At 40.2% G+C, this 21,299-nt stretch overlaps 1 protein-coding gene across 1 annotated transcript; it reads left to right on the top strand.

Moving 5' to 3' along the window:
- Positions 1 to 549: 549 nt before the first annotated feature.
- Positions 550 to 8,314, top strand: RNF6 (ring finger protein 6; the record flags this gene model as incomplete). The annotated part of the gene is made up of 3 exons (XM_080690048.1): positions 550 to 757; positions 2,808 to 2,903; positions 6,555 to 8,314. The coding sequence occupies exons 1-3, from the start codon at positions 565 to 567 to the stop codon at positions 8,312 to 8,314; spliced, it is 2,049 nt and encodes a 682-aa protein (XP_080546174.1). The 5' UTR covers positions 550 to 564.
- Positions 8,315 to 21,299: the final 12,985 nt, after the last annotated feature.

Below are 21,299 nucleotides of genomic sequence, written 5' to 3'. Positions count from 1 at the left end.
GTAAACCTAATACTTGGAAGGCTGGGATAGGAGGTTCAAGGCCAGCCTCAGCAACTTACTGAGATCTTCTTTCAAAATAAAAAAAAATAGGGTTGGGAGTGTAGCTCTGAGACAGAACCCCCAAGTTCAACATCCAGCACCACACACACACACACACACACACACACACACACACACACACACACACACAGAACATGAATGAATCAATCCTAAAATTTATAAGTTAGCATGAAGCACCCAGATATTTGAAACATAAATAAGTACTTTTAGACTGACTGTACCAGAGTAAAAGAAGTAAAAAAAAATTAATTTGGTATGCAGTTGTAAGAAATATGTGCCAAACTCAAATTCTTTATGACTAAACAATGGCTTTAAAATAGTAGATATAGTTGTATTCTCTTTTTCATTTCATACATAAGTTCCTCATTGCTAGATTTGGCAAATGGAATATTTGGTAGGGGACAAAATTTAAAAGTAAGAAAACTATAAGTTAAAATGCAAAGTCATATATAGCCCATGACCGATACCTTAAATTTTGTATTTAAGGAAGACAGGAGTCTCAGTATGAATCAGTCTAGATCTAGACCAGATGATGGTGGTGAAGAAACTTCATCTCAAGGCCATAGTCTTCGTGAAAATGAGAGAAGATGGCAGCAGGAGCGACTCCACAGAGAAGAAGCCTATTATCAGTTTATTAATGAGCTCAGTGATGAAGATTATCGGCTAATGAGAGACCATAATCTTTTAGGCACCCCTGGTAAGAAAAGGGTAGAAGAGGAGACATCTTTTTCCATCATTGGAAAGAGGAATTTCAAATTTGTTTTCATATGCTTGCCTTTTCCAAAATATTGTATATTGCTTTTTGTGAGTTTAAAAACTTTTTGGCTTTTCTCACTTTTGGGGTGGCCTTGAGTGTGTATTTCGTGTGTGTGTGTGTGTGTGTGTGTGTGTGTGTGTGTGTGTGTGTTTTACTGGGGATGAAACCCTGGGCGCATTGTACCTCTGAGCTATACCCCCAGCCCTATCTTTTAGTCTTTTTATTTTTATTTTTTAAACAGGGTCTCACTGAGTTGCAAAGGGCCTTGCTAAGTAGCTGAGGCTGTCCGTGTACCACGATCTTACAGTCTCTGCCTCTGGAGTTCTGGGAGGCATTACAAGCGTGACCCACTGCCCTCAGTCTTGAGTGTGTGTTTCTTACTCTCATAAATAAATCTCGATGTCTCTGAAAAACAAAAAACAATGAAAGAACTTTTTTAATATAACAAAGTAGAGAATTACTGGCTTTCTTTTTTTTTCTTTTGGTGGTACTGGGGATGGAACCCAGAAGCCTTCTACCTCTGGGCTATACTCACAGACCTATTTTTTTATATTTTATTTGGAAACAGGGTCTCTTAAGCCAGCTGAGGCTGGCTTTGAACCTGTGCAATCCTCCTGTCTCAGCTTCCCAAGTGTGGGTATTACAAGCGTGCGCCACCATGCTTGGCTACTGGCTTGCTTTTATATAAGTAGTAAAGTGCCTCACTAAGTAGCTGAGGCTGTCCATGAACCCTCAATCCTCCTGTCTCAGCCTCCCAAGTACTGGGATTACAAGTGTGTGCCACCACACCTGGCTTGCTTTTATATTTTAAAGTAGATTGAGAATATTGGATATATTTGACATATAAAATGCCAAACTTAGCTGGGCACGGTGGTGCACACTTGTAATCCCAGCATTTGGGAGGAGGAGATCAGAGAATAGCGGTTTGCGGACAGCCTCAGCTACTTAGTAAGGCCCTTCACAACTCAGTGAGACCCTGTTTAAAAAAATGTAAATACTAAAAAATAGGAATGGGGGGTATTACTCAGAGGTACAATGCCCCTACAATGCCCCTTGGTTCCATCTTCAGTACTGGAAAAAATAAATAAAAATAAAAAGCCAAACTTACAGGTTAGTGTATAGGCATTAAATAGTCACATATATAGTCTTGTTTATCTTAAGATATATATATATCTTTTTTTTTTTTTTGGAGAGGGTGGGGTGGGGTCTGGGGATGGAACCCAGGGGCATTCGACCTCTGAGCTACACCCTCTGCCTTATTTTTTATTCTTTTATTTTTGAAACTGGCTCTCACTGAGTTGCAGAGGGCCTCACCAAGTAACTGAGGCTGTCCGCGAATCCCAGTACTTGGGAGGAGGTTGAGACAGGAGGATTGTGCAAGTTTGGTTTGAAGCCAGCCTCAGCTACTTAGTGTGGCTCTCAGCAACTTGAGACCCTGTTTCCAAATAAAAAAAATAGGTCTGGATTCCACCCTTAGTAACACACACACACACACACACAAACTTTAATTTGGGGTGCTATAGTTTGTTTAACTAGATGAATAACTAACACAGAAGTCAGTTGTACTCTATAAATTTTTTACAAATTTATTTTACAAGTGAACTGAAATTATGTTTATATATATATGTGTGTATATTGATGGCCCAATATAATGAAGTATTAGGGTGAAAAATCAAGGAAAGATTTGAAATTTTCTCCAGAAAGCTTCTTCCTTCTTAATTTATTTTTAAATGACAAAAAATGCATAGGATTCTACATGAATCAACTGAGAGTACTTTACCAATTATTCGAATTAAACCTTATTTTAATAAGAGTAATAAATGAGGAACAGTCAGATTGATATATATTCAAGTTAAATATTTTTAACAATCTTCAATTTATAGGACATAGGAAAATAATAAGACTTTATATCTTTATGCGTTGCTAATATGAGTTCTCATAAAACCTGGTGATTTAATATTCTTAAATGAGCAATTTTTCACTGTTTTAGGAGAAATAACCTCAGAAGAACTACAACAACGGTTAGATGGAGTAAAGGAACAGCTAGCATCTCAGCCTGACTTGAGAAATGGGACGAGTAACAGAGGTACTGTGGATTTCTGTGCACAAGAGCACGCTTTATTGGAGTGGTTGCAGGGATAAAAACACTGTAACTTGCTTAATATGTTTATTTTTAAATAATGCTTTCTGGGTCGCGCGCGCGCGCGCGCGCGCGCGTGTGTGTGTGTGTGTGTGTGTGTGTGCGCGTGTGCGCGCGCTCATGCACTATCCTATTGGAGATTGAACCCAGGGGCATTTTACCTCCAAGATAAATCCAGCCCTAAGTATTTTATTTTTTATTTTTTATTTTAATTTTTTTTTTTAGGTACTTAGGGTTGAATCAAGGGGCATTGTACCTTCAAGCTACACCCCCAGCCCTATTTTTTATTCTTTATTTTGAAACAGAATCTCACTGAGGGCCCTATTAAGTAGCTGAGTACTGGCTGTGAACCTGTGATCCTCCTGTCTCAGCCTCCCAAGTACTGGGATTGCAGGTATCCACCACCATGACCAACTTATGCTTTTCAGTTTTAATGTGATACTCATTCAGATATATTTTTGTATAATATGCAGAGGAGTCTGGTTAGTGAGGTATAGGACAAAAGAATGAATAAAAGATTTGCCTTACACACATACAGATTGCCCTCAGGGAGCTTATATGTATGGAATAGTGTATAGTTAAGTTTGTTACCAGCATAGTTCTTTTTAGTCTTAGTGTATACACAGTACTTTTCTATGGTGATATAACTAAGCTCAGCATCTAAAAATTTATATATGGAACAATACAGAAAGACTTAAGAGTCAGGAAACCTATATTTGCCTTTTCATTTTATTTTTGATTTTTTTGTTATTTTATTGAGCAAACACTAAACGATAATATAAAATGTTCTTATAAAAAAACAAACTTTTTATAAAAAGGAAAAAATTTAAATTAATAAAGGTATCATAGAGTTGAAAGTAAAATTCAAATTTTATGACCCTCTTACCAGTTCTGCTTCCTTTCCCAGAGATATTTATTGTTAGTAATTTCACATATTTTATCAAAATCATTGTATTAGTTTTAATGAAATCAGAAAAGCAAAAATACCTTAAAATGCAGTGGCTCAATAAGAAGTTTCTTTGTCTTTTATGCGAACAGCCTAGGGAAAGCAGACAAACTCTTCTCCACAAGTCTTCCTAGGACCCACCCAGCTAGGCGAGCATACCTACAACTGTGCCAACCAGTGCAGTAGCTAAACACCAAATGTGATTATTCAAAGTTAAGTCAATTAAAACAATAAAATTCCTCAGTCACATTTAAGTATATAAGAGTCACATGTAGCTGCTGGCTTCTGTGTTGGACAGCACAAGTACAGAACATCTTCGTTACTGTAGACATGTTTATAGGACACTACTGCTCCAGGGTATCAGTTGTGTGACCATGCTAAGTCACAACCGCAGCTAGGTTTTCTATGTTACCCATGTACTACTCTCCTTATGCACACTTCACATCCTTTTACAGTCGAAGAAGAACGGGATAGAGGTGAGTAGATAATTAGCCAACTTTTCCACACATATCTTCACTATTGCATTATAGTTAACCAAAGAAGGAAGTAGCAGTAAGAACCATGTTTCCCTGCCTTTTACTCAAACTAAAATAAAAATTGGATATTAACCCATTTTCTTTGTATTCAGATATGCAAGTTGTATTACATTGATATAGCTCATAATACTTATCTTTTTAAAATATGTTTAGTGAAACATATACTCATCAAATGTACAATAGGTTATCATCTTTAGAAGATTGCTATTTATTTTATTGGTACCAATGGCGGATTAATAGCTTTAACTTCAGCCTTTAGAAAGTGTTTATGAGCTGAGTGTGGTGGTGCACCCTTGTAATCCCAGTACTTGGGAGGCTGAGACAGAAGGATCACAGGTTCCCAGCCAGCCTCAGCAACTTGTGAGGCTCTCCGCAACTCTGTGAAACCCTGTTTCAAAATAAAGAAAAAAATAGGTCTAGGGATGTAGCTCAGAGGTAGAATGGCCCTGGGTTCTATCCCCAGTACCATCCATCCATCCATCTACACACACACACACACACACACACACACACACACACACACAAAATAAGGCTGGGGGTGTAGCTCAGAAGTAGAATGCACCTGGGTTCAATCCCCAATATTGCCCCAAAAAATGTTTATGAAAGATTATAGTAATGAAATGAAAAAAAGAAATCACATCTAATAGTTATTGGTTATTATTGAGTAGAATAAACTTTAAAGTTGAGATCTATATAATGTGCATAAAAATGCTTTTCATTGAGGTTTGCTCTTTATGTAGTGGTAACATGAAAAATTGAGGCTTGGCACAATGGCTATATCATAGTCAAAGAAGTTTGCCTGGAACAGATTTTTCTTTCTTTTTTTTTTGTTTTTGTTTTGGTGGTACTGGGGTTCCTGGAAGCCCTTCTACCTCCGGGCTACACTCCCAGACCTATTTTATATATTTTTTAAATTTGGAAACAGGGTCTCTTAAGCCAGCGCGGCTGGCTCCGAACCAGCGTGATCCTCCTGTCTCCACTTCCCAAGCGCGGGGATTACAAGCGTGCACCACCACGCCCGGCGATCTGATTTTTTTTTTTTAAACGATACTAGGAATTGAACTCAGGGACATTGTACCTCTGAGCTATATGCTTAGCCCTATTTTTTATTCTATATTTTGAAAAGGGTCTCACTAAGTTGTGGAGGGCCTAAGTAGCTGAGGCTGGCTGCAAACCTGTGATCCTCCTGTCTCAGCCTTCCAAATACTGGGATTACAAGTGTGCGCTACCATGCTTGGCAAACACATTGATTTCTAAATTGATTCATTTAACAACATTAATTGAAAGTCTGATTAGTAACAAGTACTGTTGTAGAGGCTGGGAATTTAATAGTGATTAAAACAAATCTTTGTCTTCAGGGAGCTTACATTCTAAATCAATGGAGGATCTATCTTAGTGTGTATAACAGCTGACATTTATTGAATGCTTCCTATCTGCCAGGTATAATACTAATTATTTTATATATAATATTTTATCTTTATGGTAACTCCATGAAATTGATACTATTACAGACAAGGATATAGCAATAGAGAACTTAAGTAGTTTGCTATAGTCTCCCAGCTTCACACAAAGACAACTGATGTAGATCTAACAGTATATTCAAAAGTTAGATTTCTCGAGATGTGCATTTTTTGACAGTTCTTGAGAAATAAGATAAAAATTCTTAAGGTTACACAATACTTAGTTGAAAAAATGTTGATTGAGTTGGCTTTACGAGAAATATTGCACAGATACTGGATAAATTTTGCATAAAGTTTACCAGTTTATTTTACTGATGATAGTATATGAGTAAATTTAAATGTACACTTTTGGTTTTGGATATATTGTTCATTTGCTTTAATATTATACCAAAACCAGAAAGTAGGAGTATAGATTTCTCTACAACTTTGCATTAACAGTATTTTGAGTTTTGTAATCACATAAGTAGTATTATAATTTTTATAATATGCTTATAATATGTAATTTTCTTTTAAAAAGTTCAGGCATTTTGCCATTTTTCACTCATTAAAATAAATGGATGTCCTGTAGTTTACACTTTTTCTTATAAACTTTTAATAAAGATATAAGGACAGATTTTAGAAATTGATACTTAAATTTATTCAATTTGCTTTCCAGATTCAGAAGTCCCTAGAGAAAGTTCAAGTGAAGATTCTCTGCTTGAATGGTTGAACACCTTTCGTCGCACAGGAAATGCGACTCGAAGTGGACAAAATGGGAACCAAACTTGGAGAGCTGTGAGTCGGACAAACCCAAACAGTGGAGAGTTTCGATTTAGTCTGGAGATCCACATAAACCATGAGAATAGAGGATTTGAAATTAATGGAGAAGATTATACAGGCATTCCACTTTCAGATGTTAGCAGAGATCATCCTAGAAATAGGCAAGAAAGATCAGCTAGTCCTGTGGCTAGTCGAACAAGAAGCCAAACCTCAGCAGATTTCGGTGGTAGTGGTTCCAACATTAGAAGGACTAGGCTTAGTTCAAGGGGGCAGAATTCAGTTGAAGGATCATTTTCAACACTAGGAAGGTTAAGAAATGGAATTGGGGGAGCAGTTGGCATTCCAAGAACTAGGGCTTCACAAGCTAATTTTAGTAGTCACACAAACCAATCAGGTGGTAGTGAACTCAGGCAAAGGGAGGGGCAGCGTTTTGGAGCAGCACATGTTTGGGAAAATGGGGCTAGAACCAATGTTACAGTGAGGAATACAAACCAAAGATTAGAGCCAATAAGATTGCGGTCTGCTTTCAACAGTCGAAGCCGTTCACCAATTCAGAGACATGGTGGCACTGCTTATAATTCCCAAAGGGAAAGCAGACCTCCGCAGCAAACCCTTAGAAGGTCTGCAAGGAGGAGAGGGGTAACTCGAGTCTTTTTAGAACAAGATAGAGAACGCAGAGGTACTGCACATACGCCCTTCTCTAATTCAAGACTTGTGTCAAGAATAACAGTAGAAGAAGGAGAAGAATCCAGCAGATCCTCAGATGCTGTACGACGACATCCAACAATCACACTGGACCTTCAAGTGAGAAGAATTCGTCCTGGAGAAAATAGAGACCGGGATAGTATTGCAAATAGAACCCGCTCTAGAGTAGGGCTAGCAGAAAATACAGTCACGATTGAAAGCAATAGTGGGGGCTTCCGCCGAACTATTTCTCGTTTAGAGCGGTCCGGCATTCGAACCTATGTTAGTACCATAACAGTTCCTCTTCGGAGGATTTCTGAGAATGAGCTTGTTGAGCCATCGTCAGTGGCTCTTCGGTCAATTTTAAGGCAGATCATGACTGGGTTTGGAGAATTGAGTTCTCTAATGGAAGCTGAGTCTGAGTCAGAGATTCAGAGAAATGGTCAGCACTTACCAGAGATGCACACAGAACTGAGCCACTTAGGTGCAGTTAATGAGAGCAGCCAGCACAGTGAAGGCTCCTCTCAAGGCAGGGGAACACAAGAAGACAGCACTGAAATGCAGGGTGGAAATGAGGCCGCACAGCCTCAGACCCGAAACAGTGACAATAGAGGTGGTAGGCAGTTGCGGAATTCAAACAATTTAGTTGAAACCGGAACACTACCTATTCTGCGCCTTGCTCACTTCTTTTTACTAAATGAAGGGGATGATGATGATCGAATACGTGGTTTAACCAAAGAGCAGATAGACAATCTTTCCACCCGGAACTATGAGCATAACGGGATTGATAGCGAACGAGGTAAAATCTGTAGTGTTTGTATCAGTGACTATGTAACTGGAAACAAGCTCAGGCAATTACCTTGCATGCATGAATTTCACATTCATTGCATTGACCGATGGCTCTCAGAGAATTGCACTTGCCCAATCTGTCGGCAACCTGTTTTAGGATCCGGTATAGCAAACAATGGGTGAAATGATGGGATCTATTCAAATACTGTATTTTAATAGAGCTGAGAATTCAAGCATTCTTTTGTTGAGTTGTTTGTGATGAGCTAACCAGGATGAAAAATAACAGATTATAGTTTGAACTATTTTTTGTGTGCTTTTTTAACTTGTTGAAAAGAGGAAATTTATATAAAATTTAAAATGCAAATGTTATTAAATATCCAAAAGTCCAGAATAGTTACTATTGCTAGAACCAAATAACCTTTAAAATGTTTTTATTTTGATAATTTTGTCATGCTAAGCACTTTTGTATCTGCACAGTTCAGTAAGTTGAAAGTCAGTCTTCTTTTTCTTAATACAGCAGACTTTCTTGGATTTCCAAGTTTCATGGGCTTGGTACTATGTCTGGAAATTGAAGTCTAAGCCTTTGAAAGAATGTTTGGCTGAATGTTTGCTAAATATGATAAGTTACTTGAAATGATAATATGCAGCATACCATATGTGTATATATAGATATATAATTTTAGGGTTAAAATGTTCAGTCTAAAACTACAAGTTTAATTCTTATTTAAGCTTTTGAGCTAATACTGTATATGGCACAATGTTTACTATTGACAGAATCATCTCTGAGAGAAGTGGATTAAGATATAATTTTAAAATAGAGATAATTTACTGAAGCGTCTCTGACAATCTGACTTAATAGACAGCAAGCAATATATAATACTGAACAAGTATTTCTTTATTCAGGAATGGATATGGAAAATTTAGGACATAGATTATTTAGCTTGAGTTCAGCCTTTTTGTGACTTTTTTTTTGAAAGTGCAAACAATTCTTTGGATTAAGGTATACAATATGCATGGTTTCGTAAATTTAGTTTTAAAATCTAAATGTCTATGAAGACTCAGATGCATAGATACTATGTTAAGTTCACTTGGAGGCCAGAAAACTCCAAATAAAAGAAAAAACCGTATGAGAATGTAGAATTTATATAAACAAAGTATGCATTGAAGATCTATTTCTACCAATAAATATTCAAACAAAGACTGTATGTGAACTTTTTTTTTCTCTAATGCTGCACTGTGGCTTTTCACCCCCAGAATATTTGTTTTGTACTTGGTGTCAAGTGGTGTCACAAGTGTTGAGGGTTACCCAGAAGTCAAATAGAAGTCCCTATTTTCATGGAAAAGACATTTTGCTTTCAGAAGATAAAGATTCATTAATAAATTACTGTTTGCTTGTGGACATATTACAGGGGTTTCTTTACTTGGGCAGTTTTTTTGATAAAACAATACCTGAAGGCCAGATTCTGTGAGATTTAAAAATACCCATTTGTTTTTTTTCTGGTTAGTGACTATATTCAATTCATCAGATTAGATACATGCCCGGGAATGTTAGAGGGGTGGTATGTGTAACACTGAGTGAAAGGTTTCTGTAAAAGTTATAACTTAGAAGTAAATAACTTATATAGGTTGGTTATGGGACACAGGACTAGAAAGATTGATTTGGGCCTGGTTTGAAGCTCAGATCAGTCTTTACATTTCCCTCACTCTGTTGTTGTTTTCTCCTCCTTCCTCCTCCTCCCTCCCTCCTCCTCTTTCTTTCTCCTTTCTCCCTCCCTCTCTCCCCCCTTTTCTTTCTTCTCCAAGGCCTTGGGCATGCTAAACAAGTGCTCTGCCACTGAGCTACACTCTTAGCCCTTTCTGGTTTTTAAGAGTCTAAGTTATAATCCTCCTGCCTCAGTCCCCCAAGTAGCTGGATTACATGCAAATGCTATCATACCTGGCTCAAAATTTTTACTTTACAGATCTTGGATGATTAATCTCTCATTAATTTTAGTGATGCGATAATCGGCTCCTCATGCTGTGACCAAAATCACCAGCATAAACAAAGGAAGAGAGTTTTATTTTGGCTCATGGTTTCAATCCTTGGTCGTCTAGGTCCAAGACAGGAAATTGATGAAGAAAGGACATGTGGAGGAAAGCTGCTCAGTTCACAGCAGCAATGAAGCAGAATGAGAAAAAGAGGTCAGGGTCTGAATGAAGTCCCCAGGGCACTCTCCCCATGACCTGACTTCCTCCAGCCATGCCCCACCTGCCTACAGTCTCCACCACCTCCCAGTGGTCTATTCAGCTTTCGGTGGATTAATCCATGATGAGGTCAGGACCCTCAGGATCTGTCCCCAAAGCCCTGCCTCTGGACATGGCAGCCTTGGAGATGAGGCCTTCCACACATGAGACTTGGAGGAACAGTCCAGATCCAATCATTAGTGTCAAGTAGTAGGATCATTTTTATGTTTCAGGAGATCTTATACAGAGCAGGGAGAGGGGGAGAAATGGGAGCAAAGAAACCAATAAAGGAACTCTTGCAGGAAAATATGACTGTCTTTAGTTCCAGTTCTGATCATCAGTATCAGTTATCTAGTGATGACAATAGAACTGGGGGGGAAAAAAGGATGTAAAAATAATAAAAAAAAAACCCTAAACATTATTTGATCTCTAGTTCGCTATGAAGAAATAGAGTCATACATTCACAGAGGGAGAGTGAACCGTGCAGTGGAGGAGGGGATGAAGGCACAACCACAGGTACAGAATGTACCACTTTGATGGGCGGGGTCCTGTGTGCCTGTGGGCCCACCTACTCAGCAGGCTGGGGCAGGAGAGTTGACTTGACACGAGTTGGAGAGAAGCCTGGGCAGCTAGTCTTTATTTCAAAAAGCAGATGGAAATTCTGCTGATTTAAACATCTTAGGCATAACCTGATTTATAGATCTCACACCTGTGTTTCAGTGGTACCATTTGTTCCCAGTATGATGAAAGTCTAAATCCAGCATTTATTTCTTATATGGAATGCTCCTTGGGAAATGAAGAAAGTAAGGATGAGGAAAACACATTGTTCCTTTAATGCAGTCTTTTGTAAAACATGATAGTGTAGGGCAGGGGAAATAGTGCAGTGTAGAGCACTTGCCTAGCAGGTGTTAGGCCCTGGGTTGGATCCTTAGCACCAGAAGAAACAAACAGGATAGTGTTTCTAGTATGAGAAGAGATTCCAAATAGGCACTTGAAACAGAACTAAGATACATGAACTATATAAAAAACCCTGAAAGCAGTGGTACAGCTTCATAAAGTTTGTAAATTGGTGTCCCAGTGGAGAACAAAGAAGGGATTTCTTTAATGTATTCATTTCCCAATAAACAAGGCTGGGAAACACAAAGGCCCATTAATCTATTTGTAGCTTATATTTAGCAATGATTGTACCCTTTGTGGTTCTAATATAGAAAGGAACAAATGGTTTGAAATCAATCATTTGAATATTACATTCCATGTCAGGTCTGTAGAGCTTGTTCTTTATAAGTAGAGCTATCTCAGGAACTTGTATTCCGAGATTGCCAGCTTTCCAGCTCCTTTCCCATGGATTTATGTCCTATACTGTTTTCTTGTTTTCCAGATATTTTTAGTTATCGCTAGCATTGTTATGATCCTTGCTCAAGCATCACTCTTAGGCTATTTCCCTCCCAGTATTTAACATGAATTCATAACTTAAATCTCCCAAGATCCCCTTGAAGTATTATCACCACTTAACATAGTAATTGGCAGAGTTAAGAGAATCAGTCACCATGCAGCCGTTTGCTTCTAAGAGCTTGTGCTTTTCCCACTGTGCAGCATTCTGGGAAAAGCAGAAATACCTTGGGAAATTTTCAGTCTCACTTCTTCCTAAAGATATTTTTCTAATTTTATAACTTTATATCATGTCTTTGTAATTATCCTGATAGCCACATGCAAATGACCCTCTCTCATGAATGAGAAAAGAGGGCAGGGCTGCTTCTGAAAGATATAAGACAATCTGGATTATAAAGATGTGAATTCGGAAAGGGGATGAAGTTGGGCATGGGAAAATGCTGTGTTAAGGACCAGAGTTAATAAGCTGAGTCTGAGGTCCTTTCATGCATATTACTCCCACACGAGGGCTTGTAATTAACTTGTAATCTCCCCGCACCTCTCCATTTGAATGGTCTCTGGCTAGGGGAAGAGGAAACTAGGAAGAGCACTCAGCATGGAGGAGGTGGCAGACCCCTCTGCAGTGGCAGCATGCTTGAGGTCTCCCTCCCAGAGCCCTTTGTAGTAGCAAGGAGATATCTATACTTTGCTCTAACAAGCTGGGATCAATTTACTTGTCCATCCCACTGCAACCATGCAACTGGGAGGGGGTCAATTGTATTTTTATCACTAGCACTGAATTGCTAGGTGTTTTGGTGTTAGCATAAGGTTGATTATTCTTTTTTGAATTTTATCAAAGCTAATTAATTAGAAGTCAAATTCTCTGTTTTTTAGGGTCCCCAGGGTCAGTGCTTCACTAGAACTCAGAAGTCAATGTACAGTTGTGCTCATAGCTAAGATTTGTTATAGGGAAAGAATATAGTCAGCAAAGGGGAAAGATTTATGGAACATTCCAGAGGAGCCTGGCAAGCTTCACAGAATCCTCACACCAGGCACACTTAATTCCTGTAGCATGAACTGTGGCAACATGGGAGAAGTCCTGTCTACCAGAGAAACTCATAACAAACTTGCTGCCCAAGGTTTTTTATTAGGGGCTAGTCACATAGGCACCCTGCTTAGCAAATACCAAATTTTCACATTTTAAGAAGGAATGCAGGTATTTGGCACAATTCATATTGTTTACATACACAGTTGGGGAATGGAGGGGACACTGTCCCAGTCCAAATGGCTAGGTACCAGCCAAGGGCTAACCTTGTAAGCAGGGTTTTCTGAGGGTAGGCTGAGAGCTACCATATATAATTCTTTTCTGCACACACCTCTCCCTTTCTAGCTCAGAGTATTCTCCTAAATTCTAGTGTCATATCTGTGTTTGCTTTGGTTAATGTCTAGGCTGTTCCTTTAGAACCTCAGCTCCTGTATATTCAGAACTGAAATGATTATCTCCTCCCAAACTGTTCTTCATCCTCTTTCCTAGTTCAGCCAATGCCTCTAACCATTCACCATTTCATGGCAGAAAAGTCTGGACCTCCCACCCCCACGTGTGTGGAGGTCATAGGGAACCAGCTGAGCTGGGCTGCATCCAAGGGGCCAGAATGGTCAACAGGAATACCTCATATTCATGGCTATGGGTGCAGAGGCAAAGGTCAAATACAGGGCTGTGACACTGATAAGCCTCAAAAGTGGAGAACTGGATTAGAGATGGGGTCAGAAGGTCAGGAGGAATTAGTCCAAACAGATGAAGAGAATGATGTGGAAAAATGCCGCAGACTCTATCTGCTTTCCATATCCAAGCTGGTTGATTGATTTGTTGTATGTCTGGTGAGTAGGGCTAAGACAGACAAATGAGTAAGAACCCAGACTTCTGCCTCCTTTCTCTTTCCTAAGTTTGAAAACCTGTATCCTTTAGAATTCTTATGTTTGTTTATGTTGTCTGAGATGTAAACAAAAGGTCTCACAGATTCTCCCCCTCCTCTGTGGGCAGCCTCACATCCTCATTCCAGTGTCTCCAGTGTCATCTCTCTGTAAGGCACTTTTGGACTTGTCATTCCTCAGCTGTCCCCATTAATTCCCCACTGTTCTTAGAATAGCACACAAGATTCTTTCTGTTTTGGCCTCTGCCTACCTTTGCTGTACTCATTTTTTCCATTTTGGGTCTCTCCTGGGGCCTCTCACTCCACCCTCATACTCTAAAGTGTTGCCTACATTTCTCTCCTAAGGTGGCCTTTCCACTCGTGCGTTTCTGGTATTTCCCACTTATCCTTTAACTGTTATCTCAAGTATTGCTTCTGTAAATTTTTCCCTGTCCTTGTCTGCAGGGCAGACTTATCCATTAGGCCCAACAGGCATAATATCTAGGGCCCATGTTTTCTTTTAAAACTAGGCACATGCCACAAGAGAATGTAATCCAGCCTGGCTTCATTTATCTTAATACTGGCATAGCTGGAAGGTATGCTTTTTCTATTTTTTAAGGGGGAAAGAACCCAAGAGTGCTAGGGGCCCATGAAAGTCATAAAGCGACCCTGTGACATTCCTACTTATACCCTTCAGCTATACTCTCTTTTTTTCTCCAAAGAACTGTGAACTCTTTGATATTATTCTTGGCACTTAGCACAATTCTTGATACATAGTAGGCCACTAAATATATAGTAATGAACACGTGTTTAAAAGTTTCAGTATATATGTAGACCCCTGCTTGTAACTAGTTTATACATTAAAATCTTATAAGATTTTTATTTTTTTTAAACTTAGAACACATTTACCATAGAAATAATATCTTGCTTGTAGATTGAGGCAATAAGTGAAAACCTCCCAAACTGTCAACAAAAATTCACATAATCCACAAGGTTATGTAAATATTATTCAAGTGAAGTCAAAAGCAGAAAAATCCAATAGTCCTGCAAGTTAACACAACAGAACAAGAATGAAAAGGAGACTTGCTGGAAACAGTTAAAATCATCTTATGTACATATATGAAATTATCAGTACCAGTCACAATAACATGTACAGGGAAGGGGAGGGAGTCGGGTGCAGTTTAGAGGAAAACACACCAAGTGCTGAGTACATGTTTCTATCTCTCTGATGTATAATTGCAGTTCACCAATAAAAGTATATATTTGTTTATTATTATTTTGTGGTACTGGAGATTGAACCCAGAGGCATTCTACCTTCAAGCTACACTCACAGCTTGATTTTATTTCTTATTTGGAAACAGGGTCTTGCTAGGTTGATGAGAATCTCATTATTGCTGAGGCTGTCATCAAACCTGCGATCAGATCATCCTGTCTCAGCCTCCCAAGTGCTGGGCTTATAGGCGTGTGCCACCATACCCGGCTAAAAGTATAAAAAAAAGAAGAAAGTGAAAATGGAGGCTGGCTTGGTGGCATATACCTGTAATCCCAGTATTTGGGAGGCTGAGACTTCCAGAAGGATCACATGTTTGAGCCAGTACAAGGTAGTTAAAAAAAAGAAATCGAAGAAATTTCCTTTTTCCCTCCCTTCCTTCCTTCATCTTTCTTGTGGGGATAGAACCCAGGGTCTCATGCTTATCTTGGCTCTACCACTGAACTATACCCCCAATCCTTGAAGAAATATTTTTAAAAATTTTTCTTAAGGCCGGGCATGGTGGCGCATGCTTGTAATCCCCGCGCTTGGGAGGCAGAGACAGGAGGATCGCGCAGGTTCGAAACCAGCCGTGCGCGTTGGCTTCGGAGACCCTGTTTCCAAATAAAAATGTAAAAATAGGTCTGGGAGTGTAGCCCTGAGATAGAAGGGCTTCCAGGAACCCCAGTACCACCAAAAAAAAAAAAAAATTTTTTTTTTCTTAAGTGTGAGTACTTGAGACTCTGGACCTTGCCTTTCTCCAGTTCCACATGGGCTTACCTGTATTCTCCTATGACATGCAGTGTGTCCACCTGCCACCGTGACTATATGAGGGTTTGGATCTGCCCTGGGCCACCGTGCCTGACAAATTGTAGCTTTGGTGGTGTGTTCAGCCTTGTCTTGTCTCTCACTGCTGAGCCCCCATTCGGGGGGCTGAACTAACCCCCTCTCCAGGTCAGAAGGCTTCAGCAGCTGGCCATGCCATGTGCTGACAGCAGGGTAGGAAGAACTTGGTGGCCCCTAGGGTTCAGTAGTGCAGGTTAACCCTGACAGACATTTTTTTTGATCTTAAAGTGTTCATTCTGTGATTGTTGGAAAGCAGAGTTGTTTTTGTCCTGAAACTTAGGCCAGCAAACACCTTCTTATTCAATATGACATTTCCAAAGAGCTCTTTAAACAGTTCATCAGGCAAGAACAGAGGTTTAGCTGTCCCCACAGAGTGTACTGAGGGAGGGACAATTACCACATGCACCTAAGGAAAGTGTACCGTATCCCTATGGAAAGGTATTTTCTGAACTAGTCCAGTCCTCATGAGAAACAAAGAATAACTCTGACCCCTTAACAGGGCCTGAGGATTACCACTTCAGTGATTTCACCTGCTAAGCTTCAACATCAAGAACTCTTGGGGTGATGCAGAGAACGTAAGTTTTTTTTACCAAGGTCACGTGCTGGTCAGAAGCAAGGCAAAATGATCTTGCATCTCGTCTTTAATGTCTTTATTATCTACAAAGATTTCTTCAGAGCTCTGGGTCCACGTGTTCACTGTCAGAAGATCTTTAACATTTTACTTTATAAGGTGAATGACTCAGGATCAAGATACAGAATATCTTTTAACCTAGTCAGACAAATATTATGTACCATGGGCTCTGTGGCCCTTTAGGGATTTGGAGAAGTTGGAGCTAATTCATCATGCCGCTGCAGGGTCTCTGAGCATACTCCCTGGCTGGCCTGGAAGGTTCTCCTGCTCCTGAAGTAACTTTAATCACAGATGTCAGAGTAGTACAGGTTTTAGATCAGAGACGGTGACAGCGGTGGCTGGTGAGCATACTATTTCTGAATTTCAATCAGACAAACACCTCCAGGTCTTACTTCTTAGACCCTCATTACATTGAGTTCTTAAAACACTAAAATAAAATAGGAACATCAAACTGGTTATATTTAAACAGTAAATACAGGGTCCTAGGACCTCAGGCATACCTCCAAGAGGCCACACTTAAATTTATCATTCAGTTAACTGCCACATCTGCTTATGTTACTGTTTCCCTTTTCATTACACTCTGGATATTGTGTTAGGCCAGGCATGCTGGTGTGCACCTGTAATTCAAGTGCTTGGGAGGCTGAGGCAGGTGGATCACAAGGTAGAGGACAGCCTCAGCAAGTAGTGAGACTCTTCACTGACCTAGTGAGACCCTGTTTCAAAATAAAAGTAAAATAGGGCTGGGGGTGTAGTTTGGATATAGAATGCCCCTGGGCTCACTCCCCAGTGAGACACACAGACACAGACACACACACACAGACACACACACACACACACACACACACACACACACACACACACACAGTGTCAGGGAGGGAGCTGAGGGAAGGCCCACCAAGTGCTGTGTGGAGGAAGCAGGAGAGTTAGAACCCCCTACCCCACCCCCTACCCCGCCCAGAGAGAGGAGGCTTGGGTAGGAAAAGCTTCTGGCTGCAGTAAGTTCTGAGAGTCTCAGGCAGAGAGTCCTCCAGGTCGATAGAGGGGTCCTCCTCCCAGTTCCAGGACCACCTATTTGACCTGTTTGCTGGGTCAATGGCTAAAGGAGCCTGGATAGGGAAGCATGGCCTGGGCCTGAGCCTGCTGGGGACCCAAGGGTGGGACAGTGGACCCTGCAGATCCGATCTGCTCCCACAGCCTGTTCTTTTAAGTGGGGCACCTCCATGACATTGAGCAATATTTTATTTTATTTTTGGTACTGAGGATTGAACCAAGGGGCATTCTGTCTCTGAGCAATACCCCCAGATATTTTTATTTTTCATTTTTTAAACAGGGCCTCTTTAAGTTGTTGAGGGTGTCACTAAGTTGCCGAGGCTGACCTCAAACCTGTGATCCTCTTGTTTCAGCCTCCCAAGTACTGGCATGTATTACCATGCCCTACTGACCACCACTGATATTTAGCAGCCTTTACTTCTAGGAACGATCTCGATTTGATTTTGTTCGACTCCGAGTCTTCCTTTGCTCTCCCAAGCCACGTGCAGCCATTTTTTAAAAATTATTTGATCCTGTTATCATATAACCTAATGGTGTTATAACATATGCATCGCAGCTTTTTCTTCTTGGGGTTAAACATCTGATTCCTTCCCTGTTTTCCTTTGAGTCCTCTGAAGGTTTGCAAAAGCCTGGGACTGCAGTCTGCACACTGTATGAACAGGTGCTCTCTGAGAGGCAATTTAAGAAAACGATGAGAAAAACTGACCTTGGAGACAGATGTTAGCTCCTGTTCTAATTTGCCACACAATGGCTCAGAGACCTTGTGCAAGTGTCTTAATTTTTTTGGCTATTGGTGTCCTCATTTGTAAAAAATGAATAACAAGAGAATATAATGCACCAATAAAAAAAAAGAATACACAGAATAAAAAAAAAAGAGTACCTGCTTAGTGGGGTTAACTGAGATGATGCTTGAATACCCTAAATGCCCTGGCACATTGTTTTAAGTGCTTCATAAATAACAGAACAAAACAGTGCATCCAGTCATGAGCTCAATGAACAATGTGGCTGACTCCTATCTAATCTGGACCATCAGCCTTAGCCTTGAGATGCTTTTTCTCCTGGTTGTTCACAGTAAGTATCTGGCTTGCCTTCCCTTCCCTTTGCTTCCTTCCTTCCACAGTGCTTGGGATGGAACCCAGGGGCATTCTCTCTCTGAGCTACACTCCAAGCTCTATTTTATTCTTTTTTTTTTTTTGTGGAACTAAGGAGGATGGAACTCTGGGACTTTCTACCTCCGGGCTACACTCCCAGACCTATTTTATATTTTATTTGAAAACAGGATCTAAGTTGCTGAGAGCCTCACTCTAGCTGAGGCTGGCTTTGAACCTGCGGGATCCTCTTGTCTCAGCCTCCCCAGTACTGGGATTACAAGTGTGTGCCTCCATGACCAGCTGTTTTTTTCTTCTTCTTTCTAATGTACCATACTGTTTTCCCCTCTCCTTCCCTCTCCCCATACTCTCTCTCCCAGCTATTTTGTAGTCACTTCTGGGTATCTGTTAAAGTGTTTTCTTTATATTTATTTAAAGTCTGTCTTGATTTTTTTTATTGGTACACTATAGATTCACATCATAACGTGGATCATATTGAAAATGGCATACATTCACACAGTGCTTGGTGCCCACCCTGCTTCCCCTCTCTTTCCTCCCAACAATGAATGTCCAGGTTGGCCACACTTATATACATAATTAAAAGTAGCTCCTCCATTAATCAACCTCAGCCCTCCCCTGGTTTTCTAGCTTTGCTGAGGTTTCCCCTCCATTTGTCTTGATTTTTTTAAAGCAGCACTGAGGCAAAAGATAAGCTACTTGTGGTGTTGTAAAAATATCCAGTTCTATCCAGGTATAGTGGCGCATGCTTGTAATCCCAGCATTTGGGAGGCTGAGACAGGAGTTCGTGGACAGCCTCAGCTACTCAGTGAGGCCCCTGCAACTTAGTGAGACCATGTTTCAAAATAAAGAAGAAGAAGAAAAAAAAAACAGGGCTGGGGGTATAGCTCAGAAGTAGAATGGCCCTGGGTTCTATCCCCAGCACTCAAAAAAAAAAAATCCAGTTCCAGTCTCTGAGGTGTATGTGTGCATACACACACACACACACACACACACACACACACGGAACTGTAAGGCACCAGGGATGGAACCCTGGGGTGTTCTACCACTGAGCTATACCCTTGGCTTTTTTAAAAAATTCATTTTGCAACAGTGTCTCACTAAGTTGCCCAAGCTGGCCTAGAATTTGTGGGTCCTCCTGCCTCATCTTCCTGAGTCGCTGGGATTATAGTCCTGTACTATCATGCATGGCCACCATCTCTGAGTTTTAACAATAATATTTCTTCTTGACTCATAGTGGTTGCTAGGTTTTCAAGAAATTGGCATGACCACAAAATTCTCTGGTACTTGTTTGATAAAGAAAGCTATACTGAAAAATAATGTTAATCTTCTAAATCATCTGATTATGATCCCAATAACCAAAAAGAGGAGACTTAGCTTCTACCCCCAAATGCAAATAACCAGCACATATCTTAATTTTCTATGACATTTCATTTTGTCTAAAGAGAGTTTATGATAGTCAAACCAACTCAAGAACTATGCGCTTATTTTGGAAGAAAGGAAGTACAGAGGAATGAATACTTTGCCCAGGACACCTGAGAGGACCCTAGCAGTGCCAGAAACTGACCTTGGTTCTCCACAATTTACGAACAAAGGCTCCAGATTTACAACCAGTTTGGCCAGGTTGCTAATATGGCAAAATAGGGACATCCACTCAATAGGGGCAGAATGGCCCTGATCTCTTTCTACCGTCCTTGGGTCTAGTAGTACACACTCCATACGCAGCCTCTACTTGTGGTCCCAGTAATGAATGAGTCAGTTCCTACAGGTTCCGGACTGGTCCACAATTCAGACACTGGATATCAGACAACTAGTCAAAACCAAAGTTTTGGGTAGGAACATAAAATACAGGCACTTAATGGCCCTCATGTTAATCACAAATTATTGTTTTAGGAATCTGAGCCCACACCTGCCTCTTAACTATGCTACTGTTAAACAGAATCATTAATCATTCTATAATCCCAGGGATCAGATTGCCATATGTACAGTCAACCCATGTTGGGTTGCCTCAGGTATAATTTACAAGCAATTCTTGGTATAAACAAGTCATTTTTCTAGGTAGTGTCTTGATGTAGACTTGGACTTGGTCTTACTGATGTTGGCAGAAATCTTAAATCTGAGCTCTGCCATCTGTAATAATGTATTCTCATCTTTCTGACCTCCCCCCTTCTCTCCTGCTAGCATCCCTTCTTCCCCTTACCATGCACCTTCTGTTATTGTTATTGTTCAATATCTCTTTTCTAGCTGTATGTGATGATCGAGCCTGTAATCTCAGTACTGAGAAGGCTGAGAAAAGAGGCTCAAGGCCAATCTCAGCAATTTAGCCAGACCCTGACTTGAAACAAAACACAAAAAGGGCTGGGAGTATAGCTCAGAGGTAGAATCTGCGTTCAATTTCCGGTACCAAAAACAAACAAAAATTCATGTCTTCCTCCTTAAATTAGGGGATTACCCTTCCTCCATGCCAATCCTGATAATCCTTTCACTCTTTACCCTACGGTACATATGTGACCAAATAGCTCAATCAACTTCTCTCTCTTCCAGGTTTTGTGGTAAGTGCATGGCTAACTTTGCAAGAAATCATTTTCTAAAATGATCAAAGCATTTCACATTCCTGTCAACAATGTATGAGAATATGGCTGACTACATAATTTGTTGCTCCAGTGCAAAATAAAATGTTGGATGTGTTGTCCAAAGAGCAGAAAAGAGCTGCACACCTGTAATCCCAGTACTTGGGAGGCTGAGACAGGAGGATCACAAGTTTGAATTGTTTCAAAATAAAAGA

Source organism: Muscardinus avellanarius, assembly GCF_963383645.1.
Source record: "Muscardinus avellanarius genome assembly, chromosome: 2".
Classification (NCBI taxonomy): Eukaryota; Metazoa; Chordata; class Mammalia; order Rodentia; family Gliridae; genus Muscardinus; species Muscardinus avellanarius.
Note: the sequence above shows the minus strand (reverse complement) of the source record. Positions and strands in the feature narration are given on the sequence as shown.